A 27723-nucleotide genomic window follows, 5' to 3' on the forward strand; every position below is an offset into this window, starting at 1 on the left:
CTTTGTCCTGTTATTGGGAGAGAAAACATGTGTATTGACTCCAGTGGGAAGGCTGGAAGGATTTTTAGTGATTTCAAGAGGAGGCACAAATTGCAGTCTCTGGCTGTCTGGTGGTGTTACTGTTATTTAGAAACCCCCCCCCCCCAACAACAAACAAACCTTTCTGCCCAGCTGCTGTAGGTACCAAGTATCTGTGCTGGGGCCCTCCAGCATTTCAATAGCTTAAAGCATGTCTTTACGAGCAGTTATAGCTTATTTGTGGAAGCAGGCTTGCATTGTGCTTGCAGTCCTTACAAAGCCCTTTACTTTTGATCACAGAAAAGATGAATGAATCTAGGCAACCTCTCTGTTTCCTTAAAATCATGGTACGTTTTTGGTCTCAGGTAGAGCTTTTAAAATTATCCAGAGTCTTCACGTGCCTTTTGTCTTCTGGGCAATTTCTCACATTCTTCTTTTTTCCACGCTGCCCTCTTACCCTGGCTGGTGAGAGACTCACTTCCTTGTAATCTGCAGCCAGATGAACCTGTATCAGCTCCCAGCAGTTGAGTTGCTGCACAGTTCCCCCTCCTTCCCTTTGCCTGGTGCCCCCAGTCCTAGACTCCTGCCTCTGACAGATTGCTTTGCCTTGGGCAAAGCAGTAGCCCATATCTAGGGAGAACTTCCCTGTGAAAGAAATCTGAAGGAATTTTTAACACCAATCCAGCTATTTAGAGAGAGATATTTTAAATTGAGTCTCAACTTCTTTCATATGTTTCTCTGCTATGCCAGAGGATATTGGCAGTCCTTGGAAGGGCTAAACTGTAACATTAGTCAGAGGTTGAGGCTGGGGGCTTTTCTCCAAATCCCAAACTGAAATGGGGTAGAGATGTTAAGTATTGGGTGGGAAAGTTTGAGTCATACACCCACTTGTGGTATCAAAGATCAGGCTCTCTGAAGCTTGCCAAAATCTACTGGGACCTAATTTGTTCCAAAATTTATAGCAGATGGCAGAAGGAAGGGTGATTCTTCATGTGGTTTATAGCAGTAATAGAGGGCATGCTTTCACTGCTTCTGAAAAATCAGCTTTTAAATAGAAGGGAGATATTTTATTGATTTTATTGTAGTTGCCTAATGCCTAGTCAGCCTGCCAGGTTCTAATGCCCTTTGTTGCCACTTTCTCTTAAAATCACTTAATCTTAAGCTGTTAGAATTATACACAAGACCATTAACATTGTTGTTTTCTTGTGAATTTCATCTCCATGCTTTACTGCCTGTAAGACAAGACTACTTTAACTTTTCATTATATTTAACATATCCCCTAGTTCAATACAATTTATGGTTGCATCATGACAGTAATAGTATGTTAAAGTTGGAGGTGGGTGAATGTGGGTGGACAAGCAGCAATGTCAGCACTTTTTCAGTTTGATTTCATCCTAGTCTTCCCTTTCCATCACTAAGGAGATAGTACTTAATAGTAAACAAAATTGAAGCAGATGTGTGGTGAAACATATCTCCTCTTCTAAAGATGTCTTGCAATACTGTCAGTGATGCTTGAATGGTTGGAAGAAACAGATACAATACCTAATGCAAGCTACACAAATCTGTTTTGGGAAATAACAATGACTGCAGCAGGAATAAAATAAAATGGGGAGTATCTGTGTTTTTCATCTCCGGATAGGTTGCTTCTATTATATCCCTGTAGCCAGCATTGTTCTATTACAAGTCAGCAGTTAAAAACAAACTAATCTTCCCCATGTGTTAACACAAAAAATCCTCAACAAAACATCAATGAATTACATTGTTTAAAGCTGGTATTTTATCTATAGTAACTGTATTAGCCCTAGTTGCTTACGTGGGTTTTAAAGCTAGCTTTGTAAGAAGATTAGCATGTTACTAAGTCTCAGGCCACAGTAATGTTAGGTAGGATGACTACTTTGAAGTCCTAAAGGAGTATGAAATGCTATATTAACATCAAAAAGAGAAACTGGAAGTCTGGTCTTTGAATTGTCTATTCTGTTTGAGAGCTGGTGCAGATCAATAATATAAGCCATTGAGAGGATATTTCAGTTGCAGCTCCCTGCTTTCCTTCCTCCTGATGTCTTCTTTCAAGGCTCGAACTAAATCTTTGCAGGGTACAAGTTAGAGGCTTTTTTTGTTCAGATGACTACGCATGTTTGGATGCTTCTGAGCACACACTTATTCTGCTTTATGAAGGCATTAGATGCTTGCAGGGAATGTGTTCTCAGCACTCTGAGAAATTAGACTTTTGACATAGTTTCCAGTATGATTATACCAGAAATTTTTGGACTACAATTTTCACCTATTCTGTTGCTAAAGGTGCTGTAGTGTAAATGAACAAATCTAAGTTTAATCTTAGCGTATGCTAGTTTAAGTAAATAGCAACTGACAGAAAATGCTGTCCTGAGCAGATTGGGCTGTAAGTGCCTCTTAAAAAAAAAAAATCCATACAGTGTTTTTAAGATACTGCTTGTCCTGCTTAGACATTTGTCACAGGTTTTAGGTCAAAGTAAAGCTTTTATTTCTTTGTCGTTATGGAGATTTTATACATACTTATGAGTTGGGAGGAGTGCTGCTAGGACTCTTGATATGACATACTCCGGATTCCTAGTTGCTGGGTTCCCAACTCCTGTGTTTTGAGCCCTCTACTCAATTGCTTTCTAGTTCACCCAAAGAAGGCGTGAAGATCCTCTTTCTAGTAACAGAAGTAGTTTCCACCTTTCTTACCAGCTTCAAGAAAGGGGTAAGTTAAGGTACAGAGATAGAGAAGTACCTTCTGTAGACTTTACCTATGTTGACAAATGATAGTTTTGATCCTTAGCTGAAATATTGTATGAAGGATCATGGAGGCTCTAGTTAAATATATGAACAAACATATGATGAATATCTAAATTGTCTGTACCATTACTCTTCTGTAGTACAGAGCTTCTGTACATAGGTCACTGCTCTGTGATCCCTGATGTGAATCCAGCTAAAAAAGTTGGGGTTTTCATCCTCTTTGTTAGCAATGTTCCTGTTTTACCAAGTTGTAGACACTTAGGACCTGTGTCAGCCTACTGAATGCTTTGAAGAGTCAGTTGATATCTTAAGGAGCACAGTCAAATGCAGGGAGTTTTACATACATGACAGTTGCTGTAATTGGTTTGCAGAATCTCTGATGTGAGAAAGGGAGAAATCATTTTTATTTCTGAGAATCTAGTTTTAATCTGAAAGACTGACAGGAGAAGTATTGTTTGTGTCAGAGTTGGGAGCTGTAAAGAGAAAAGCAACACTTCTTACATTGCTGTGTTTGGAGGATCTCTTTCCAGAATAGAACCACATTTTTATTCGTAATACCTGGTGCTGGGGTTAGGACAAATACATGAAAATCCCAGTGAGCAAGCAGGCTGGCTGCCTGCAATGATCAGGTAAAAATACAGAAATGCGGAGTAAGTTGCCTTGCATGTTTCATACCTTTTGGCAGTTTTGGCTGATATCCTTTAAAACTCAAACACCACCTCAAAGCCAACTGACAAATGAAAGTAATGATTTCATTGTCTGGCTCACAATAATAAGCAGAGACTTTTGTTCTTGCCTTGAGGGCTCTTGTAAGAGTGGTGAAAAGGAGAACTTGGCTTATAATAGAACTGATGCTTGTAAGGTATGGCAAGGAGTAACTGCTCCAAAGCACAAAGAGACATCTCTTAGTTTTCATTGCACTCTGCCCCCCTGATAGTCCTATCTGAGAAATGCTCAGTGGAAATGTTTGGCATCAATTAAAAAAGAACTGCTTCCATCACACAAAATGACATTTTAGTCTGTTCTGGTTCATATTTCAAATTATTGTTCAGGGAGGAAGATTTCTCTTAAAAGAAAAATCACAAAAATTTTGGGATACTGTACCTTGTATCATGAACCTTGACCCTGAGGAAAAAATAGCAAAATAAATAATGCCTTTATGGGCTTGAGGTTTTGCTGCACTTTATGTACTTAAGAACTTCACTAAACAAAACACCACAAACCGTAAGCAGTTCTCGGGAGTAATTTGTATCTTAACATGTTATGAGGTTTTTATTCACAGTTGTGTTTTTTTCCAGAAATTGTTGGGCTTAAGTCATAATGCCGTTTTCAAAGTTGCTACTCCCAAAAGCACAACAGCTTACAGATTCATTGGTCAGGCTGGTTTAAGAAACTGATTCCACTGTTTTTTGAATTGTGAAGAAAAATCTCAGTTTAAGATTGACTTCTAAAGTCTACTTTTTACAAAGTTGAAAAAGGATAGATTTTTTCAAGCTGTGTAGACAAACTGCCAAAAATCAAGCTCAGTACCCTCTACTTGATAAAGTTAACGTAACAGGAATTGCTACTAAGATCTGATAAAGTTAACGTAACAGGAATTGCTACTAAGATCTGTGATCTTAGTTCCTGTCCTGAGAAGTACATCCATAAATATCTTTGAAAAGTGCCTAGCACTAGTGAGTTTTTGCTGTCTGGTAGACACTTGTGGAGCACCTGCAACTTGCACTGCAGTCCAAGATCTGTCAGTGCTCACCACTTTTGTTAAACAGGTTGGAAAGCATTTTTATTGCCATTCAAGTTTGCTTTCAAACACTGAGTTAGATGTCCAAGTACTGCAATTAGACCTGTCATGTGCCTTTTTTAAGGACTTGGACATCTTTGTGATGTCCAAGTGTGTTTAAGAAGGATGATCTGAAACTCCCGATCTTTGATCTACTTTAGTGTAGTTTGTGAATTTCAGTTGCATGTGTTCATTTGTGGGTTGGCTTCTGATCAGTCGAGAGTCAATCTTGGCCACCCAGCACTTTTTGGAGAGTTGCTCAAATTGAGCCCACTGAAAATCTAACTCTCTTGATGTTGATTTCTTCTGTATGCCTTTGGTAAATTGAATTTAAATCTTGAAATCTTGCTTCAAGCTAATGAGATAAACCTGAAGAGCTGCATTTGCGTGGGAATGTTCCAGGGCTTCTCCCCCTGTATTCCCTTATCAGCTGAGACGCTGGTTTTGCTTGTTTGTGTTTTAAGATTCTGGCAGTGTCTACCAGACAATGTTTAGCTTTGTAAAGCTGAATCTCTGCTTTTGAACTGAGTATTTATAATCTTTCCTTCCAGATACTTGTTTCTTCTCTAATGGGTGTTTCTACAGACCTGCTCTATTCCCCTGCATGGTGCTGTATTCTCTAGTCTCTATGTACCCTATTCAATCCACAAACTTACTCTCTCTCCCAGTTCTTTTCAGCGTGCTGCCCTGTTATCCTGAAAGTCTCATTAATTAAGCAGAAACACTTGTAAATTGGGAGTAACCTTGTAGATACAAAAACTAATACAACTGTTATTTCTAATTACTTGTATAACTGATTTGACTTCAAAGGAGGACATTATGATTGTGTGGAAAACTTTAAAGGATGCTTCAGTCTAGGAATTTTCATTTTTTAATCAGTTTAAAATGGCTATTGTATAAATTATATTTACTGTAAGATTTGATATTTTTTAGTTTTCTTCCATCTCTAACCATTCAAATTCTGCCATAGGTTACTTACCAAACAGCATTCATGCGGTGGAAGCAATGCTGGCTGCTGCAAGTATTGGTGCTATCTGGAGTTCAACGTCACCAGACTTTGGCATTAACGTGAGTAGCCTTATTGCCTGTTGCAGAAAAGCTATCGTGTTTCAGACAAATGTGAAGGTGATAAATTAAAGTGGCAGGATAAACTCTGTTCACTTTAGTCTTACTGCCACCTTCTGGCACAGCCAAGTACACCAGATTTTTTTCTAGTTACCGCGAACTGAATGAAAACCCATGCTTTCAGTTGTCAGTAATGACTTTCAGCATAGTAATTTGAGTATCTTTAGCTAACTCGCTGTTGGGATATTTTCAGGCGGAATCCATAGTCTTGGTGAGCTTTTATTATATTAAATGTGCAAATGAGCAGCAATGCAACAGAGTTGTCTGGGGCTTGGCCCTTTCTTCCCAAATCTTTCCCCAGGCTGCTTAGCCATAGTGCAGTTCCTTTGCTTAAGTAGTCCCTTCCTCTGCCTCCTCTGTGGGTAAACTGAGCAACACCCCAGTTGGTCTTTTCCAGAAGGCTTTATGTCTGCCAACAAGGTGAGGAGTTTCAGGCTAATATTGCTAACCTGTTAACTCTTTTTAGTGTAGGAATAAATGCTGTGTGTAAAATATGGTAAAAATTATCATGATATCCAAAGAGATGTTAGTGTGCCTTGGAAGATTTGGGAATATATTCTGCTTTCTTTGGAAAGTCTTCAGCACACATCATAAGCAGGAACAGATACAATTCACTTCTAAAATGGAGTGTTGAACCTTTCTTCTATCTAAAAGCTTGCATGAAAGCATTTGGAGAATGTACTGTTTGTGCATTGCAGAACACAGAAAATACCAACGTTTTTAGGTAATATATACCCTCAGTTTCGGTGTTTAATCCCAGTAGCTGGTTAAATGTATGGAACTGTCATCTCTGGATTAGCACTAGAGGGCAGCAGCATTCCACTTTCTTACACTTTTGAGTATATCATTGGGGGAAAAAACGATTAAAAAAATCATTACAGCATGTAATGATCAATCTGTTCTACAAATATTTTCTGCTTGCTCAGAAAATGACAGTATGGAATATTTTCTTTGCAATGTGATTTGATCTCTCATCTGGGGGAAGATTGTTCATTTTGCTTGCATTACAGAGTACTGGTATGTTTTCTGTCCATGTTGATGTGCTGTTATTTTCAGTGCCCAGCTTTATTTAGTTTTTGTGATAGTTTTTTAATGAAGCTTAGCCTTGGAGCAGCAGTGCCATCGATATCATTTATTCCCCTTTGGCTTGGCAGCATGTGTTGGCATGAATTCAAACCCTAAAATCTTAAGGGAGATCAGCAGTGGTCCTCAGGGATATTGGCTTCCACCCTAAGGAAAATATATTCTTCCTTCTGTGCAGTTGCATTAGTCCTGTTAACATAAATGAAGATTTTGTCTGTGTTTGGAAAATAGTGTAGCATTTTCAACATTTCAGATCCAATTGTGTGTATGTTTTGTGAAGCTTAGAAATGTCACTTTTCAGAAGTGCCTCCACATTGCAGGCTCTGAATGCCATACATCCAAAGACTTTGCAAGTGTTCAGGAAGTCTGCTGTCAGAGAACCAGTGAGCTCCCTCCCACGCAGAATGCCACTCTTGGCAGCTTTTGCTTCATTTCTCTAGTCCCTGTTATCCATTTACGTATATTAATAGGAAAGTGGTTCTTTGCGGCCTGTGCATAAGAAATTGTTGGATATGTAAGTTTAAAAAGAGGCTCTGCTCTTAGAACTATGGGAAACCTTTAAGCCCTAGCAAAGTCAGTGCAGCTCCATTCATGGGGCCCTGCACAATTTTTAGTACTGGATTTGGGGCTTATAGAATGAGCCATATCTGGTATACCTGCGCTTTTCATGAAAGCAATTCCTTGCTGAGCCATCTGGTTGGATTAAAGTTCCAGTGTAGCGATTACATGTTCCATCTGTTTGTATTGCCTTTGTATCATACCAGGCTGCCCTGTGGGATTTGATCCTGCTAGTGCTAATGAATCCAATGGGGTGTGTTAGCAGGACTAGTAAGACCCTGAGAATTGTAGTCATCTCTGTTTCTGATTCACACTTGAGATTTGATTCTTCTGTTAGAGTACCCTTAGTCCTCGCATTGGTCTTCATTTTTAAACATCAGGCAGCATGGATATGGGGTATGTATGCTCTGTGCTCAGCATGAATGTGCATACACATGTACATACACACACATGTATATACACACACACATGCTGTATGTAATTTGGCTGCTTGGTCTGTCCTTTGAAAATGGTACAAAGAAGTAGGTACGATAACATACCTAAAAAAGCAGAAAATTTTATTTCATATGTCCTTAAAAAGTAACTTTAATAAATTAAATGTACATTTCTGAGTTTGCTAGCTAATGCATTAGGGGCTTCTTGAAAACTTCTTCTGCCACTGAAACAGATTCTGGTGATTTCTGTTTTACACTAATTGATAAAGTTAGGTGTCAGTGCATTGTCACTGTATTTTCTTACGATGTGAACAAAGGAAAGGAAATGCATCTTCAGGTGACAGGAGAGAAAGCTGTGAAGTGATGTATTCATAGAGACAGTTGCGTATTTATATTTAGTCATATCCCTGTACCTTACCTGTGGTGTTCAGTGAGCTTTCCTAAAAAGACAACATGGAGAAGCTGTCAGGACAGGACCTCTGTACTTTTGCAGTAGGCTTTCTTGCAACCCTGACCAGCCCAGCTTGGAAAGGAGGCGTTTAATAGAGATTAGCTGATTGTGATGTTTTTGCATTGGTCTTTTGATTTGGTAGTAATTTGTCTCATTTTGGCTGCAAAGTAGAGGACAAAGCAGGAGATGGAGAAGAATAAAGAATGCTGGGAAGAATAAGAACATGACTGAAGTCTGATTTTTTTGCAACATGATTTAGGAGATTGTTCTTGAGTTAGTTGACAATTTTACAGTAAGTGATCTTGTAGTTCTTAATGTTTCAAGTAGTGTAGCTAGAGAGGGATGAACATTACTGTGTGCTGAGAGCTTTTAGTAAAAGGATTTGTTTCTTGCTGTTGAATACAAAAAGATCCATTTCTGGTAGGCTGTTTTATGCAGTGTACCTGGAAAAAAATAAATGCTAGAAGGGTTTTTCTCTCAAATATGATTATAGCTATGGTAAATTCCTGAAAACAGTGTAAGCTGGAGGAGACACCTGAAAATTTAGCATTTGAATGTGTCCTGCCTGAGAGGTTCTAAAGGAGCGGTGGTAGTTTTTTGTTGCTGGTATGTATGTGTGTGTGTTTTCAATATCTAGTTGTTCTGGTAAAAATCAGTGGTACAGTTTCCTTTGTTAATCGTAGCAGAACAAAGCTGCCAGTTCATGTGAAGTGCCACCTTGCCATATGATAAACGCATCTTCCAGAAGACTGGTGGTGTTCACGTTTCCCCCCATGCAGACTACCAAACTGCTGGTACATTGTCAAAGCAGCACTGGGGGCAGTTCACAAGGGCGTATAGAGCACTTGCCTGCAGATGCAGAGAGGAATCTTGTGGGCCTTCAAGTTAATTAAGTGCCTAACTCCTGCTCACATCACAGTTAGGTCCTTATCTTTAGATGAGTTTAAGTCTGATTCTCAAGGTGCATTTTTAACTACTTAGATCGCTTTGTGAACTTGATCCTTCTGTGAATGGTGTTCTGTGATCTGTGGTGATTTTATCTTCGTTATTGGTTGATATATTTGGGAGTCATGAAATAGTTTGTTACAAAACTGTTTTACTTCGAAGATCTTGAGTGAGTGAAAGACAAGCAGGCAGTCTTTTAACAATTCTCTGCTAATTCCTGTCCTTATTCCTTGCTTGAATTGAGCATCCAGTGGGTTTTCCTACTGTAGTGATTAATTTCATTTTTTTTAACTTGTTTTTCTTTGTCCCTAGGGTGTGCTGGACAGATTTTCCCAAATTCAGCCTAAGCTTATCTTCTCTGTTGAAGCTGTTATATACAATGGCAAAGAACATAACCACTTGGAAAAGCTGCTTAGTGTGGTAAAAGGTATTTCACTGCATACCATCTAGTCTTAGTTATGGTGTAGTTCTGTGAGCACTCAAAGCCTGCACTGCCATTAAAAGTGATGCTTTTGACTGCTTGTCTCTGTCCTTCCTCCTATACAGTATCTTTGTGGCCACGTAGAATTTCAAAACTGATTTGAGTAAAAACTAACCAGTCTTTTGTGTAATTCTAACAGTCTTTTGCTAGCTTAGTTTAAATCTGTCACCATAAATTAGTCAGCAGTATAAGTGGGGGAACAGGGACTGATGACACTGTTTTTTTTTAAGCCCAAGTGAAGTACTGCTGAAGACAAATGAAGAGGTATTACAGCATTAAAGCTTGCAGATTTACACATGTATTTTTAAAAGGCTGGCAGTATTGAGGAAATCATATCTTAGGTAACAATGTAGTCTTTTGGGGTTTCTTAACATTTAAAACTATATCCAATACTTGGTGCATCAGAATTATTTCCGTTACTTAGTGCCTTACACTGTATGATCCAATCAGACAGAAAAGACCTTTGGTTTATGTAACTGAATGTAGGAAATAATTTTTTTTCTTTCTTCCAGGGCTTCCAGATATAAAAAAAGTGGTGGTGATTCCATATGTCTCCTCAAGGGAAACCATAGATATTTCTAAGATTCCAAACAGGTAATGGGAGCTTTTGAGGTGTGACTGTCCTAACAGGGATGAGATGGATGCTGATAGCTATTGAAACTGCCTGGCCTCTTGAACTTGCAAAAGCTAGGATTTAGCCAGATTTCTTAATGTGGGTCCAACTTCATACTGAAAACAGAATTAGTGTGTTGCTGCAGATGTTTTGCTTCAAAACCACTGTTGGTATTAATAGTTCTCAAATGAAGGTAAAATTCAATAGTGTATAGAAGGGAGAAGAAAGTGGCTTCCAGAAATGAACAATTAATAATATAAGTGACATTTTTAGAGATAATTTGTTTTGCTTATTTACTGGTCTAGATTACATGTGTTAGATACCTTTTGGAAATGGTTGAGTTCCAGACTGTGTGGGGGTCAGATTGTTCCAGTCTGCTTTGAGCTATTAAGGCTGGCAGCTAATCATAGGTGCAGATTTATTGGCTTGATTTTGTGTTACATCTCAATATTATGCTAATGTTTTATTTTAAAACAGGAGGAGGAAACAAAGCAATTAGCAATTCAAACACAGTAGAAAGACTAGGAATAAAAATAATATATATAGTTTGAGTATATAGTTTATTGTAAAAGAACTGTTAGATACAGAGGTAGTCTTATGCACTGGGGTAATGCTTTAAAAAAAAATTTGAAATGTTCATTTATTCTCCTCTTATGCAGTGTCTTTTTAGAAGACTTCCTTGCTACTGGGAAAGGAGACCAGCCCCCCCAGCTGGAGTTTGAACAGCTGCCTTTCAGTCATCCTCTCTTTATCATGTATTCATCAGGCACCACAGGGGCACCAAAATGCATGGTTCATTCAGCAGGGGTATGTCTTCCCTCCTGGAGCTGCACTATCTATATATAACTACCTGGGTTATGTTTTTCCTTTAACAGTATCATATCATAATGTACTTTAAGGAAGAATTGATTGCTGACAGTTTTTCAGTAACTTGCAATGAAACTGTCTGTTTGTACGTGACTGTTTGAAAGCAAATATGGATTAATAAAGATATAAAATAATTTGGTTGAGAGATGGGTGTGGAGACCTTTCAGAGATTTCAGCTATTTCCTGGGAGCAAGTGTCTGTCACAAAAGCACTAGTAGAACTGGCCCAGCTGATACTTGTAGAAAAAAGGCCAAAGAACTTGAATTGGGTGCTTGGAACTGATTTTTGGACACTGTCAAGTTGAGGCCATAGGGAGCTTGCAGGTTTTATCTAGAATTTTTTTGACCTTAAACTTTACTCCCTATGTTTATCAGTTCAGAGCATGTCATCCTCATCAATCGTTTTTAAGGAAGGAAGCCAGAAGGTTAGCTATCTCTTTAGGTGTAGGTTTTGCTTTGGATGGAAGCTTTGCTTTAGGCAGTGTCTTGTTATGACTAAAGGTTTATACGACATTGCTGCCAAAATCCCCTGTGCTCACATGCTTTCCACTTACAGTTCATGTCCTAAGAGTTGTTCTAGGCAACTTAAAGTTCAGGAAGTTACTCCAGCAGTCAGGCATAGTGTTGAAACTTTAACTCTGCCATTAGTATAGTCCTTAATAAAAGACAGGGCTTTTTCCCCTTAAGGCAGGCAGAATGTGTTGTCTAGTGCATTTGTACCCACTTGTATAAATTAAACTGCACAACTATTAGCCAGTGTCCACTGTTTCTGTTATTTGCTCTGAAAGTCAGGATGAGCATCTTGTGAGACTGGCTATGGAGTTGTCTAGGTAGCCTGAGGGCAGGATCGCTTTGTTATGCCCATAGTGTGTATGTTATTGTCTCTCTTTGATGGCAAGGACCGGAGGATTTGTCCATAGACAAATCCCATGCTGGCTGTAAACACTCTGCTTTACATATTATCGATAGGAGGTCATACCAGGCAGCATGTGATATATAAAATGGTCCCTTTGGGACACAAATCCTCTGTCTGTGAAGAAGAAAGAAGGAGGTATATTTCAAAACAGCTGTCAAACTTCAAAGCTGTGCTGGCTTTAGACTGGTTAAGTACTGCAAAGATGGACTAGCAAAAACAGGACAGGTGTTTTGTTCAGTGATGCATGATAAACAGTAGGGAAATGAAAACCACAGATGTAGATCAGACAACAGGATTTTTCTTTGTTGCAAAGTTCTTCCTCTTCCCATGTTATCTGTATGGCTGCTTAGCTTGCCCTTAATCATGCCCCTGCTCTCCATCTGAAACATCTTTTCAGTTAATACGGAGCTACCTTGGAGTTTAGGTACAGACTACTCATCCTTGCTGGGGAGGAGAGAATGTGATGGTTTATTGAATGGGATATGTTATTTATGAGGATTCTGTGTTCCCACTGAGCAGCTCTGTAGTTCCTGTATTGCAGGGTGATGTGTTTTTTCTTAAGTTCTGGTGCTAACACCTCTGGCCTAAAAGCAAATTGTTGCATCAGAGGCTTCCTTGGTGTGCATGCTTTGTATGTGTCAGTTTGAATAGGGCCTACAGTAAAATCCATACAAAGAAATTCTTAGATGTCTTGTGCACACTTGATTGGGTTCCTCTGTTCTTGGCTTAATCTTGTTTCCACTGTAATTAATAGGAGGATTCTCATTGATTTCAACAAAAGCAGAATTAGCCCATGGTATCTGTCTCATTTTCCAGCCTCAGATTAACTGAAGTTTGGTTTTGATAGTTAAATGCAAGAAGAGATGACATTTCAGTAAAGACATTTCAATTATTGCTTATTTGCAGCACACTTCAATGCTGTTCTGTTACTGTACTGATCTTATAGATGCTAATAGGCAGCTTACTTTAAATTTTGTAGCTCAGTTTATCTAGTTCTGCAGTACGTTTCTGGTCTGTTTTCTCTGCACATATTCTGTTTTCTTGACACACAGTGAAATAGCATATGTAAATAATGAAAATGAAGCCAGGTCAGGGAAGGTGATTTAAATTAGTGCCTCAGAGGGAGTAAGATTTTTCTGGCCTTGGAAGCAAAGTTGTATCATACTGGAAAAATTGGGTGTGCTACAGAAAGATGTTTGGAGGGTTATTGAAAAAACATTAGCGAGTAATTGTTATTCTTAAGTCCTAAAAATGTTGCTTCTGCTTCTTACCCCATTCATATAGGCCCTTTTTCCATTATTCCATACTCCCAACTATCTAAGAATTTTTTTGGTAAAACCCTCATCAGTTCATTTCTATCCATTGTAAGGGCTCTCAAGACCTGGGCTTAAATAGCTGCGCTGCTACAGACTTCTTGTATTAACTGTAGGCAAATCTCTCTGAGGATTTTTCATGCTCAGACACTTTCTGAACGCTGTATAGAGAACACTGCTTATTTGAGACCAGGACCAGCAGCCATGAGTAGCTGCTCTCTCTCAGCTATGTAACCGCTTAGCACTGGTCCCTTATGTGCTGATAGTGTGGCTCAGGAGCAGCAGTGCCTACTGATTTTTTGACACTCCAGATGCTCAGCACTTTCAGCCATATGTTAAGCCCAATGAAGACAAGCAGACCAGTAAGTTTTTATCAGCTACCAGATCTGTGTCATGAAATGCTAAATGCTTAGGACTTATTTTGAGGGTCATACAAGTCCTATAAATAAACTTGAGAGAGCATCTTGGGCCATTAGCTCTTTAGAACAGCTATGCCTTCTACCACAATACCTTTGTTTCCAGACTGCGAGTTACCAGATTTTGCAGGGAATAGTTCATAGCCTCTGCCTAAAGTCATTGCTAAAAAAATTTCCTTTTGGCTCCAAAACTGTGGAATAGCAACAAGTAAATGGAGGAAAAAGAAAGCCAATATTTATTTTAATCAAATTTGACTTTTAATTTCACTACTTTGTATGGCTTTTTCAGATTTTCCTGCAGAGGCAATGTGCTTGCTTTTATAAATGGAATAATTATGTTAACACCTGCAATTCTTTTGGCAACCTTAACTGTTAAGTTAGACACAGTGTTTCTAAATCCCGAATTTTTTTTCATTTTTAAATGTAGATAATGGTAGCTATAGCTAGGTGGCAGCATTGTGACAGCTTAGTGTATTCAAACAGTAGCAGCTGAATTCAGACCTGGTTGCTTTGAGTTGTGAAGAGAAAGTAAGATTTAGTCCTTTATTTTTCTTTACTGTTTTCTGCCTTTTCTCCCGAAGTGTGTCCCAGTTTTATGACTCTCCTTTTTAATTTCAAATGTTTATCTGTAATCTGTTTTCTTTAAGCATAAATCTTGTTTCATGCTTCTGAGGTTCTTAATAGTTCCACTATAACTCCTTGCATAAATGCAAAAACCATCTTTATTTTAAAATCAACCACATTAATTTGTCACTGCAGTGAAGTGACTTAGTGAAGTAGTTTGTAAATTTATTTATCCTAACAAGTTATGCTTTAATGATGATCAGAAAGGTACTTCAGCAGCATTTCCAACAAAAGAGGAAAGGAAGTAATATATTTAACTACTTTATTGTTGATATTGATGCTTTGAGCAGCGAGATTTTTCACATTGCTGGTCGCTCCAATATTTACAAGAGATGTGTATAGTTAGGTCTTTTGCCTCCTAGATGTTAATAGATAAGATAGTTTGGATAAACAGTGTTAATGTGTAACAGCTGCTACAGTTTATAGCAGCTCTAGGTCCCTCATTCCTCCCAGTTGCCTAGATGTATTGAAAATGAAACTCTGTCAAAGGGCTTATCTTGGAAAATCTGACTGGTAAAAGCATGCTGTTAAAATTATAGCCTGCATGGAGTACTCTGCAACTCTGGCTGGGCAGAGTTGGAAGTGAAGGAAGTTATTTATTCCATGGATTACAAGTGATGTGCAGTGGGAATTGCTGAGGTCTAATGAGGGAGGCTGAAAAGTTATGTGAGAAAATGGAGAATGCAATTGCTGCTGCTGTAGATAGGCCCTGGGATTTATTTTGGCTGTGGTTAAAAGGAAATACTTGCCTGTAATCCTGGAGTACATCCTGCAAAGGCTTGACAACATTAGGTTTTTTTTGAAGTCTTAATGTGCTGTCAGAGTTTTGCTTTTCATTTATATGAACTTGTATTTTTCTTTCACTATGTTTTTTCCAGGGTACGCTAATACAGCATCTGAAGGAACACATTCTTCATGGCAACATGACCAGCAATGACATTATTATGTACTATACAACGGCAAGTGTGGCTTATTAAGGTGTTTTAAAAAACACTTTTTTTAATAGAAATCAGAGTTTTTCCTACAAATCTACAAGTACATTTTAATGTGTTTTTAATTCTTGTTCTGCAAGGGATTGTCCTACTTAACTGAGTTTAAAAAAATCAGGTGGAATAATAAAATGCAACAGGGACCTTTCTGATGAAAGGTCAAACCCATGTTAAATGTTTCTGATCTAATTAGTGAGGAAAATGGATTGATTTTTACTGTCTCTTAGGTTTATTGATCTAACTGCCTCATCAATACCACCTGCAAAACAGGCTCCACCTTCTTGCTCCATGCAAGGCTTGACCATACTGAAGATGATAATTTCTGTTATGTCTTTGTTTTGGTGGGGAGGAAAGAAGCTGCACAACTCTAAGTTTAGTAAAGGAAAGAGAATAAAACTGATCTATGTAGGAGTTCAGTTATGTGGTGGGGTTTTTTCTAATGCTGTGGTAAAGAAAATTATTCCAAAATCTTCTATTACTCTAACGGTTTGAGAAGGCTAATGTCTTTCCTCATGAGGTTCTTTCTGAACTTTAACACACCTAGTCAGTTTATAATGATTCCTCCATGGAGATATTACAATTACCTTGTTCCAAAGTTGTCCTGTCTCTTGCTTTCTTATGCTTTAAAGGTATGTGTATAGAAAGGTGTGGAATCCTCATCTTACTAGGTATTTGTAAAGATAAGGTAGATGAACATCTGTCAGGAACATGTAGCTGATCCTGTCTTGGGACAGGTGAGAGGATAAACAGTGCTCCAGCCTTATCTGATTCCTAAATAGTATCGTTAGATGTAATCAGCAGAGATGGGCATAAACTCAAGTGTTGGTTTAACAGTTTCTTAAAGCAGGAAAACTTTGGGCAAGGAAAGTGGAAGGGAAGATGGCACCTCCTGCATAAGGGCAGGGAGCATGCTTTGGTCCAGATGATTCTGCCAAGAGCTACACCTGTCCATCATTTTCTAGTTGCCTGTAGCTCCTCTACCAGCACATGACAGCAAGCAACACTCATGATCTCGTGATAGAGCTGCCAGGAAAGTGGACAGCTAGCTGGCAAAGATTGCAACTAACGTAGGTATTTTTTCTTTTCCAGACTGGCTGGATGATGTGGAATTGGTTAGTGACTGCACTTGCTACAGGAGCTTCAGTGGTCCTGTATGATGGATCTCCTCTAATTCCATCGCCAAATGTGCTCTGGGACTTGACTGACAGACTAGGGTATGTAAACAAGGTTAAATGGAAGGATAATGGTCTTTGCCTCTGTTAAGATGACTGCATACAAGCAACCTCATTAAAGGTGTCATTCCCTTGGTCAGAAACTAGTGTGTAGCATGACATAGTTTATCTTTTGGCTTAGCCTTGAGTGAAACTACTTTTTAAAATTTTGTACTAAAGCAATCTTTGAGAGAGCAGAAGAGACAAAGAGCTGATTGTTTCAAATTTGAGTCAAGTATTTGGATTCCAAGTAAACAAAGAATTTTGGTTCAATAGTCAGTTTTCAAGAGCAGCCTTTTCAAAAGGCAGTAATTGGGAGCAATCTGAAGAGTAATTTCTGAGCACACTCAGAACTTAGAAAATAAGAATCTTTTATTTCAAGCAGCTCAACATGAGACTCAATATAGCACTTTGACTTAAAGACATAAATTGACTGGAAAGGCTCAGCAGGGTTGCTTATATTTTCATGTTTTGCTTTTTAATCTATAATGCCTAATTCTCCCTGTCAAGCTGTTTGTTAATTGTTTTACACAGTTCTTTGTGCCTAAAAAAGCTCACAGTGCCCTCTCTCGAAGCCTAGAGAAATGGCAGGTATCAGATAAACAGCTGTAAAATTCTGTGGTGGTATTTGGCTTTGTACACTGGTTAAACTTTTTTTGTAACTTCCCTATTTTGCCAACTGATCTGAATGCTATTACTGGTAAAATAATGAGTGTCATTTTTAATTTATAATTAAAATTAATTCCTTTGTGGTGGAAAGTGGATGCCAAAAGATTCACTTTGACTCTTGATGATTAATAATTTCAACTTCACTCTGTCTTTTGTGACATGTAATATTTAAAGACTGACATTTTGTCTCTGGCTATTATAATTGAAGGTTAATGCCTAGTCAGAATGCTTCCAGTAAAAAAAACCCAACACAAAACCACAAACTTAAGACACCCCCCACCCCCAAAAAACCCCCACTAGAACAACAGGCAAAAATTTAGAATCAAGAAATAACACAGCTTATTTTTAAGCATTGTTTCTACATGCCAAAAGTAAGTGAAGATAACTGAAATGTGTCTGCATGTCTCACTTTTTTGTAATCTGGTACTAAAAGCGGTGGCCATCTGTGTGGTACTTCATAATGCAGTCTGTTCCCAACTCAATCATATGTTACATATTTAAAAAAAAAAGGCTTCAACATGTTAAGACTACCTTACTTCTCTGAAGATGTACCATACTTTCCTTCAGATAGCATATTCTTGTAGTATCATCAGGATATCTTATACTGCATGACAGGAATTACTTAAGTGGACATCAGTTAAAGATCTGTTCAAGTGAACTGTATTTAGTTGCCAACCACCAATTATATAGCATTTGGAAGGAAATAATAGGAGAATAGGCTCTACATGTGCTGTAGAGGAAGTGTCAAAGAGCTTAAAAATAAACAGAGAAGCATTACTTATTCTAACTGTAAAATAAGCAATAATTTGAAGCATGGAAGAAAAGTAAGATTATACAAGAGTAGAAACAGTTCATGTGATTGTGGTACGTAACTGAGGGAGCAGTATACTTCTGTGGGCTCTCACGGTGCTGTACCTGATAAATTGCTCTATGCACCAGTGTGTTTGTGCAAATAGCCTGTCCCTGTCCTTACCCAAGAGGTGGCAGCGTCTCAGTAACTGTCATCCACCTAAACGGCAAAGGAAGACATCCCCTTTTGATAGTGTTGAAGTAGCCCTCTCTCTGCTTCTGAAACTGTATTGTTATTTCAAGGCCTGTTTTACCTTCCATCTTGCCTTTGGAGTAAAAGCAAAGATAGCAGGATCTTATTTTAAGTTCTACTGATATATGTATTGCCCATGTTCTGTGCACTCAGACTGTATCCCTTATCCTTATCTGTCTCTAATGCATTTTCTTGACTGAGTTTATTGCTGTAATATAAAATTAATTAGCAGAAGGCAGGGAAGAGGATTTCCTGAAAGTCAGCAGAAACATTAAACTAGTACTTCCATCAATAGAGTAGGAAAGGAGTACAGCCTTCGTTTCAAGTTTTAATTATGTTGTATTGGAGAGCTCTAAATACACTTTCTGCAAGGGCAGAATTCAGTTCAGTTAGCTAGGCTGAATTTCATGTTCAGTTAGGCACCTGCAACTCAGACTTTCATTAGTGGAAACTGAACAGGTGTCTAAAAATCACTGGTTGCTGTCTTCAGTGTGAAGTATTCTTTGTCAAACTGTGCCCTGAAATGGCATAATTTTTATACGTGAGACTGTAACAAGGCAGCAGTCTTGTGTTAAACAGCTTAGTGGCAATTATGGCCCGTTGATGAAGTAAATGTTATAAGATTTTGTGATGTCTTTGGAGTGTTCTGCAGTTATGAATTCCTGTAAGTGATAGTGAACGTTTTCCACGGGGTGGGAAAGCTTTGCTTAATATTTAAAGATAGAATTAAAAGTTCCAAAGCTGCAGAAATGACATGTGATCTGACTAATTTTGATTGCTCAAAAGGATGTGCCTTGCACTTAAACAGATTTAAGAGACTGCATTGCTTGACTAACCAATGTACAGAGTGTCTACAGCCTCTGCTTACTACAGTGGGAATTGCAGGTCTTTAGAATCTTAGCATGTTTAAATATGCAAAACATTGAAACTTTTTCCCCCTCTAGGATCACCATCCTTGGAACAGGTGCAAAGTGGCTGGCTGTGCTAGAAGAGAAAAATTTAAAACCATGTAAGCTTCAAAAAGCTCTTGAATCCCTTCTGTCCTCCCTCCTGCCTTTCCTCTCCAGGTTCTGGCCCTGTTGTCACAAAGTCCTTTATGTAATTATTCTGGATTGTAGTGACAAATAGTTACAAACTCTTGTAAAAATTCTACCTTAACCTATTTTGTTGATTTCCTCTTTTGTAAGGTGAAACACACAATCTCCAAACACTCCACACTATACTGTCTACAGGATCACCGCTGAAATCTCAAAGCTATGAGTATGTCTACAAACACATAAAAAGCAGTGTCCTCCTGGGATCTGTTTCAGGTGATGCTTCTATGCTGCATGCATCTTAGTAATTCTGTTCATTGCCTGTGCATTTCCTTCTTGATTGTTTGCTGCTGTATGTTTGGGAAGCTTAAGCCTTGGATCATTCAGGCTTGGTTATAGTTAAACTGGAATTAATTGTCTTTTTAGTGCAGAGATTTTCTGCATAATTCAGTGTGCCATAATGAAGCTTGTACACTCAAAGGCTTTTAGGTGGAATGTTTCTGACATGGTAGATGTTTTGGGTTTTAGCTTTTTTTTTAAGCAGGATCATTTATTTTGACTGGCTGTCCTTAGGGGTAGCAGGGTGAGATCAAGAAAAGACTCTATTAACCCACAGAACATGCTGTTCTGCAAATAGCTGACTTTAGCAGAAAATACCTCTTGGAGAGGTTTTTCCATGTTCCCATTTCATTTCTTTTGTGCCAAGTAATTGGCACTGGAGACAGATTTTTTGTAAATTATGTAATTAGAGAAATATCAAGCCCACATACTGTGCAGTTTGTTGTGAGGAGTGCTAGCTGAGGCAGCTTCTGTTCATGTAAGGTCTACCACAAACTCCTCATTCTGCTTTGTAACAAGGACTGACTTTTTCAAAGGGCTTTTTAACTCAGTTTAGTTTAATTTTTAAAGTCTGACTATTCTGCCTCTAAAGTCACCTCTGACTCTGGTCTTAGTAAGAGTAGTACTGAATCTTGAACTTGCTACTATAGACATTAATAGTCTCAAATGCACAAGACTATTTTTATGAGTAAAGCTAACAGGATTGATTTGTTTCTTATAATTCTACTTCCTTGAAGTCACAGAAAGACTATAAATATTCCAGTTAAGTAAGCACTTTGACAGTATCTATTTTTATTAAGATAACTGTTCATCCTATAGGCATGGCTTTCCCCCGCCCAGCCTCTGTGCTGATGAGAACAAGATATAAAAGCTAAGTAAATATTGAGTGGAATAGCTTGACTGGTTAGTTTTAACTAATGAAAACATTTCTAAGTTATCTTAAATATCTAAGTCTGTAAACTTAGGGCCTCTTTATTCTCATTCTTATATAAATGGAAACTTCCTTAAAAGAGATTAAAGAAACTGTTGGAAGAGGAAAAGTTATACCTTAAGGAATATTTCTGCATGAAGGGCATACACATATAAAGACATACAAAGTAAGAAAAGAAACCTTGTTTTATTAAGTCATATAACATCCTAGATAATACTGACTGTATATTCTATGCTGCTTAATGTGGATCAGGAGCATTTGGCAAAGGTGTCAGCTTGCTGTTCTCTAGAACAGTTTTGCTTTTTCCAAAAAGTACTGTGTATTCTAATAGACTTCTTTTACTGTAGGTGGGACGGATATAATTTCGTGTTTCATGGGCCAGAATGTTACAATTCCAGTATACAAAGGAGAAATTCAGGGCAGAAATCTTGGAATGGCTGTAGAAGCGTGGAATGATGAAGGTAACTATTATCCGAAATATTGTGTACACTTATGAAATACAGTAGTTATGACCTTATGTTTCAGTCATCAGATGGGTAAACAGCTGTAAATGGGCGATTTCACTTTGGAAACATGTTCTGCAAAACCTGGATCTGGATCCATTTGATCTGAATTGTACAGGACTCTAGTGAAGATAACCATTGTGTAAAAAGGCCCTCCTTTTCCATTACTCTGATAAAGCACATCAGGCCAAATTCTAGCCTCTGGTGTGCGTGCTAATTAGCTATGTCGCTGTGGATGGCAGGCTGGCTTCACCCTGCAGTGTAACTCTCCTGAAGGTTACTGAGGTTAAGATAGGGATGAGTTGAAGAATTGGACAAAAGCTGTTAAGATGACTAGTCATGGCTCTCTTCATATCTATGTCAGCATCTGGCATGTAAGTAATAACTGTAGATGCTCTTAGCTTTGATACTCTTGATTACAGAAGGGAAATGCAGAAAATGCCTCTTTCTTTGTGAACAGGAAAACCAGTTTGGGGTGAAAGTGGAGAGCTGGTTTGTACCAAGCCTATTCCCTGTCAGCCTACGCACTTCTGGAATGATGAGAATGGAAACAAATACAGGAAGGCTTATTTTTCAAAATTCCCAGGTATGTAATGAAGAGCTTTGGATATTGCTCAAACTGACCAAGGATATAGATTCTATTGCTGCTCTTAGGAAGGTACAGGTTTATTCTTGCCCAGTGATAGGCAGGTACAGCTTTGAATCTAGATTTCCAGGGTGAGAACTCCATGGCATGTTTCATAATATCTCACTCTGTTTTGTAGTGCTTTGTTTTGAATATGGATCCAAATCAGTTTAAGAATCTCCGTAAAGCTCAATCCCATTTTGCTCCTGCTATCATTAGGCAGATATGACTGTAACAGCCTGATAACCTGTAGTGCAGACATAGACTGCTTGGCATGTGTGAAATGAAAGTGCTGAATAGGTCAGGGAGCAATCCTCCATTAATGAGTGCTACTGCACCTCTGCCAGACTGCTCCTACCTAGCTGGAAGAGTGAATCCTAAGGGATAAGTGCTGACCTGCTACCTCATTAGTGTGAGGTTTAAGTATATGCTGCCTCAGACATGCATATTCTGCATTCATACAGTCTTCCAGTGGTGGTAAGAGTAAAGGAACAGGTACTGCGGGCCAGAGGCTTTCTTCCTAATAATTGTGGAGGACTCTGCTCATCCAGAGCTTTTGCTTATGTGGCACAGCGATGCTGAACTCCCTGCTGCCTACTGGGCAGGGGCTTTTATAGGAGCAGGACCTCAAGCTGCTTCTTTCTGGAGATGGAAGCTTTTTTATAAATAGCAGCAATATAGAGTGGATTCACAAGAGAAGTCAGTATGTGCAGCAGGAGATAATCGTATAGGAAAATTGAAGTAATGTAGAAGGTGCAGTCTGCATGTAAGCCTGAGAACAATAAATGGGGGAAAAAAAAAATCTGTGACAGTTGTTAGACTGAAATCACTGTGGTCCAGAGGTTCTGTCTGAAACCCCTTTTCTGTTTTTCCTTGTAAATGGGCTTAAGGTTGTAACAGTTATAAGTTAGAAAATGATCTTATGTGCAAATAATTGAGGTTTATTTTTTCTTTAGAAAAATTTGAGTAGAATTGGCTTGTATTTCTGTTTGTGGCAGGCTGCTGTAGTGGTATCAATCTTAAAAATAACACAAAGGTTATTCCAGCTCTGAGAAGTCAAATCTGATTTTACATTAACACAAATTAAGAACATTAAGCACATAAGCTCCCTAGGGAATTGAGACCTATTGTGCAAACCCAGAAAGCTTCATGCACAGAATTTGACATCATAAAAGTGGATCAAGAAAGACTGGTGGGAATAGTTACCTTTGTGGAAGATTCTTCCAGTTTCCTCAATGTGGTGTTCAGAGCAGCTATTCTTCTGTTTTCTAAAGGGTGCTGTATAGTCATGCAAACAAGCAATCAGAAGATAACTTAGGGTTTGATCCTAATATGTGAGCTACTCTTGTGTGTGCTAGCTCTTTGTAGTAAATGCAAGGTGGGTTGTTTGTGTAGTTAAGTACTGCTACATTTGCTGTGGGTATTTCTCAAAGTATATCTGGTATGTTATATTTTTGTATGTATTTACTAAGTTATGTGAATTGAGTTACACAAATGTCTGCCGTGACTGGATGAATAAGAAATCAGCTGCTTAATCTCTGTCGTTCTGTAATAGGTGTTTGGGCCCATGGTGATTACTGCAAAATTAATCCCAAAACAGGAGGAATTGTTATGCTGGGTCGCAGGTATAGTATTTTGGTGAAAGTGTTCTGAGTAAACAAGTGTTAAAATTTGCAAACTTAACCTTAGAGCGTAATGTACATGATTCTCAGTCATGCCTCTTAGCTTTGTATTTGTTTTGTTAAATCCAGTATTGTAGATTTCAACCCTTAAATTAATCAGAGCAGCTGGATTAGAGGGAAGAGAGCCCATTTCAAAGTTCTACCCCACTTTTGTATATGTGAACACAAGACAGTATTGGACTTGGGTTTGTGTTCCATGGTTTATAATGATCATCTATAAGAGTTCAAATTGAGTGCAGCACACTCAAGGTGGTGAATCAGGAAACTTGTCTTCTGGTCTTGGCTTTGCCATTGACTTGCTTTACAGCAAAACTTCATTATAGAAGGTCAGGTATTAAGTTGTGCTTGTGTTAGCAATCGTAACCTTCAAGATCACAATTGTGGCTAAATTTTCTGCTTGTGTTTAAAAGTTGCTGTGCAAAACAAAGTTCACTGAGTGCCTTGAAGCTGTCTGGCATTGTCACTATATAGACCTACTCCAACAGACATACAGTGTGAGGCTGCTATATATGAAACACAAGTTCCAGCTATAAGAGACTGGGAAGTAATTGCAATATGATGGAGTACTACAAAGATTCTTGGTCTGTTTTGTCAGTGGTGTATGTGTGTATTTGTAGGCTACTAGAAAGGGGAGGGACTAGGAAAGGTGAATGAATAACATTGAGGTTCTCTGTACAACTTCATTCTAATGACCAAAATGCCTTTTTGAATCAAATTCTTTTAAAATTCTCTTTCTAATGTGGCTGCATATTCACTGCATGAAATGTGGAGAGACTTGGTTAATTGCATCAATTTTTCTCTTTTCATCAAACTATAATCACATTTTAATGCTTCTTTCTTTTATTTGTGTGTGATTTCCAGTGATGGTACATTAAATCCAAATGGAGTAAGATTCGGAAGTTCTGAAATCTATAACATAGGTATGAAATTAACTTTCCACCTCTTTCAGCTGTGACATTGTTGCCTTAAATCTGAAATGTAAGCATTATAAAGGTGTTTGGAAGGATTAAGCAATAAAAGACTTGCCGTTTGTCAAATGAAAGACAGGACAGAGCATATTAGCATTAACAGTAAAATTCTGTTTTGTAGACTTGAAATTCGTTGCTTTCCTGAAGTATCTGTAGGACTGGAGATGAGTAGTTGAGATGTGTTCTCCATAAGGTGTTGCTTTCATATAATAAGGCCTTACAGACTAATTATATCACGCATATTTATAAGAGAATACCTAACTTCTGAGGCTTTTCTTTTTTCCCCCCAAGACAAGCTCTTGACACTGGTTTTATTGTATCTTTCCTAATAATTAGATTAAGTTCTTGAGCTTGTGCTTCATATTTCAAAGAAGGTCTGTCTTGTGAAAGGTGGTGAAACTGTGTGCCTGCAAAGGTGCTAATCTGAGACTTAAGGACCTGTTGCCTCTCTTTGTTCTTGTGTCATCGCGTGTGCTAGTTTTCTGTCTATGCAGCAATAGGGATTGTGAGGAAAGCCAAAGAAAATGGCTTAGTGTAAAAACTTGTTATTTGTCCCAAAAGTTATAGCAGAATTTTTTTTTGTCCTGGGCCTAAATATATATAGTCCTTAAATGTGGATTTTCACCTGAATGAGCAGGAGTTAAAATTTCAGAGCACCCAGAGGGGAGGCTCATTGTAGAATAACCTATCCAGGATGTCTGTTTTGCCTTTGCAGCTCTAGGGGAGGTGATTTTTTTTGTGGTTGCACCAAAAGAAATATGTTCATCCCGAATAGCATACAAATGCAAGTGCTAATAAGGACTCTTCCTTTATTTTCAGTTGAAGCCTTTGAGGAGGTTTCTGATAGCCTCTGTGTCCCTCAGTACAACAAAGATGGGGAGGAGAGGGTGATACTCTTCCTGAAGATGGCATTAAACCATGCGTTCAGCGAGGATCTGGTGAAAAGAATTCGAGATGCAATACGTATAGCGCTTTCTGCCAGGCATGTTCCAAGCCTCATTCTAGAAACCAAAGGCATTCCGGTATGTCATGAAAAATGCTGCCTACTTTTTTTCTTTGTCACCTTGAATAGTAATTAAGGAGCAGTTGTCATCACTCTTCAAACCCACATGCATGGAAATTTTAGCATCTCAAAAGTGTATTCGAGCTTTATAAATAGTTTGTCTATGTTGCCTAGCAACATCACTTCATCTCCTTTTCAGCTAAGCATGTTTTTGTTTTTTAACAATACCTAAAAATGCCCATTCTCAGTTTATAAATGTTGCGTTTTCTCAGTAATATACACTTAAGCCTTTTAAAGGAAAATATTAAAAATGTAATTTAACTTTAGGTTTTCTGGCTATCCATAAGCTTATTTTGTTTTTGTTTTCCTGTTTTGAATGACATTCTTATGAAAGCTGAGAGCACTGAGCAAATTTATAAAATCGTTTTATAAACCATTTCACTTTTACATCTGTTTAGCCACTTAAATGTAGCTCTATCACTGTCTTAACTGTAGCAGTAACTATAAAATAAAATTTTTGTGCTTAAGGGGGTCGGGAGAGAAATGCGTATAGCGAAAGGTTCTGCATGCTCAGTCTTCTGGTGCTGTGTTACTCTACAGTGCTCTTCCTTGCTGTATGAACTCTTCAGTTGGAATGCCTGTCTTGCAGTGGGAATGGCCTGTGGAATGCCAGGGCTCTCTGATGCTACGGTCTCCTCAACCGCTCTATGAGCAGCAGAATGGGAGTGCAGAGTGTAGTTGTCTCAAGTCCATTTGCACATAGACTTGAGTGTGTCTAGAGAAAAGGCTTGAGACTTCAGAGCAATCGTTTGATATTCTGATACCCATTTACTGCCAGTGTAGATTTCTCTGAAAGTGGTCTAGGGTTCAGGACTGCCAGCCTCTATAGTGCATACAGCAATCTGGTTCTGGTCTGAGCTACTTCTGTTCCAGGGCACTGTTGGCAAATAATACTTGGCTCAAAATGTCTTCTTTGCATGAGTGTAAAATCCCCCGCACCTGTTAAATGGCGAAGCCTAGATTTACTGGGCTGCAACTTGGCTTCTGCATGAAGTGTTGAACTTGTAAACCATGTAAATCACCTGAATGTACAGTGTGAAGCTGATGGCAGTGAGGTGTTTGTGATGGGCTGCCCCTCAGGAAAGCCTGCTTAGATGATTAATTAGTTCACACTTTGACTGAATTTACAATTGAGTGAATTTTAATTACCTTTCAGGTAAATATGCCAGTGGTAAAGTGATCAAAGCTATCTCCCATCTTTCTTTGAAAGTTTTGCTTGGAAGGGAAACCTCTCTATTTTCTGCTAGTTTTAGAAATGTATTTGAATCCTCATCTGAAAGTACAATCTAATCCTGACTGTATACTGACACTGCATACTGGCAGAAATAGTATAGCTGTGTTGAAGCAATACAAAGCATGATTTTTAATGAGATATCCAGGTGTTAAAAAACATACTGCAAACTCTTAGTGTGAATCTTTCTGGTCCTGTCCTGACCAGATAAGCATTCTGGTCAACATCCCCAAGATGTTTACTGATTGAAGTAAACAAATTTGCTTTGCTGACCGGTCTGTCTGCCCTTTTCTAAAGGGGGCAGTTCTGTTGCAGGCCACACAGGTCTTCTGGTTTCTAACTGCTTGTGAAAATTAGGTTGATGATTGTTGAGGAGGAAGACTGGTTGGTTAAGATGGTTCAAGAGATTGCACATGACTTCAGTAGTTTTAATAAGGAGAAGTTTTTGATCTAGTATCAAGAGCAATATTGCAAAAGTGTATTGAATTGAGGATTATTTAGCCAGCTCTGAAAGATCTCTCATGAAAAGTGGTGGTGCCTGGAGTTCAGGAGTTTCAGAGGCTTTGGAGGCCAGGAACAACCTGGGTTCCTCAATCAGCAGATTCAGTAGTAAAGCAAGTGTGGTTTCTGTTCCCAGAGCAGACAGACAAGACTAAGGAGAGATTTGGAGGTCAGCTTTTCAAAGTTGCCATCTCCCAAAACTTCTCAGTGGTACCAGCCCAAGGAAGGTGGAATTAAAGCCTTGGTGCCTATAAAAGCAGAGATCATAATCTAAAATGGGCCTGACAGTTCCTGTTAACATTGGAGTAGTTCTTCCTTACTATACTTTACTAGTCAGAAATTAGTGGTCTGATCCCAAGAAGAGAAGAATTAGGGTTTTTTTTTTCTGCAACATCCTTACTTTTAGAGTAACACAATGTAATAAACTTGTGTGATTTATAAGTGGAGGTGAAGCCTCTGTTTCTTATGGCTTGTTTTGAAACATTTGAATGTTGAGGACCACTTAAGTTCAGTGTTTCACTTTACCCTATTAGAAAAAGACTGTCCATTTAAGAT

At 38.5% G+C, this 27723-nt stretch overlaps 1 protein-coding gene across 1 annotated transcript in view; it reads left to right on the forward strand.

Annotated features, from left to right (window-relative positions):
• Positions 1 to 27723, forward strand: part of AACS (acetoacetyl-CoA synthetase) — a 43781-nt gene that overhangs the window by 14300 nt on the left and 1758 nt on the right. Inside the window, exons 5-17 of the mRNA XM_072880392.1 lie at positions 5526 to 5623; positions 9464 to 9578; positions 10145 to 10226; positions 10905 to 11052; positions 15259 to 15339; positions 16459 to 16583; positions 19236 to 19300; positions 19479 to 19601; positions 20943 to 21056; positions 21559 to 21684; positions 23279 to 23348; positions 24267 to 24325; positions 25193 to 25395. Of these exons, the coding sequence (XP_072736493.1) occupies positions 5526 to 5623; positions 9464 to 9578; positions 10145 to 10226; positions 10905 to 11052; positions 15259 to 15339; positions 16459 to 16583; positions 19236 to 19300; positions 19479 to 19601; positions 20943 to 21056; positions 21559 to 21684; positions 23279 to 23348; positions 24267 to 24325; positions 25193 to 25395 (1409 nt within the window). The remainder of the gene's footprint in view (positions 1 to 5525; positions 5624 to 9463; positions 9579 to 10144; positions 10227 to 10904; positions 11053 to 15258; positions 15340 to 16458; positions 16584 to 19235; positions 19301 to 19478; positions 19602 to 20942; positions 21057 to 21558; positions 21685 to 23278; positions 23349 to 24266; positions 24326 to 25192; positions 25396 to 27723) is intronic.

The sequence above is a fragment of the Ciconia boyciana genome, chromosome 15, assembly GCF_034638445.1.
Source record: "Ciconia boyciana chromosome 15, ASM3463844v1, whole genome shotgun sequence".
Classification (NCBI taxonomy): domain Eukaryota; kingdom Metazoa; phylum Chordata; class Aves; order Ciconiiformes; family Ciconiidae; genus Ciconia; species Ciconia boyciana.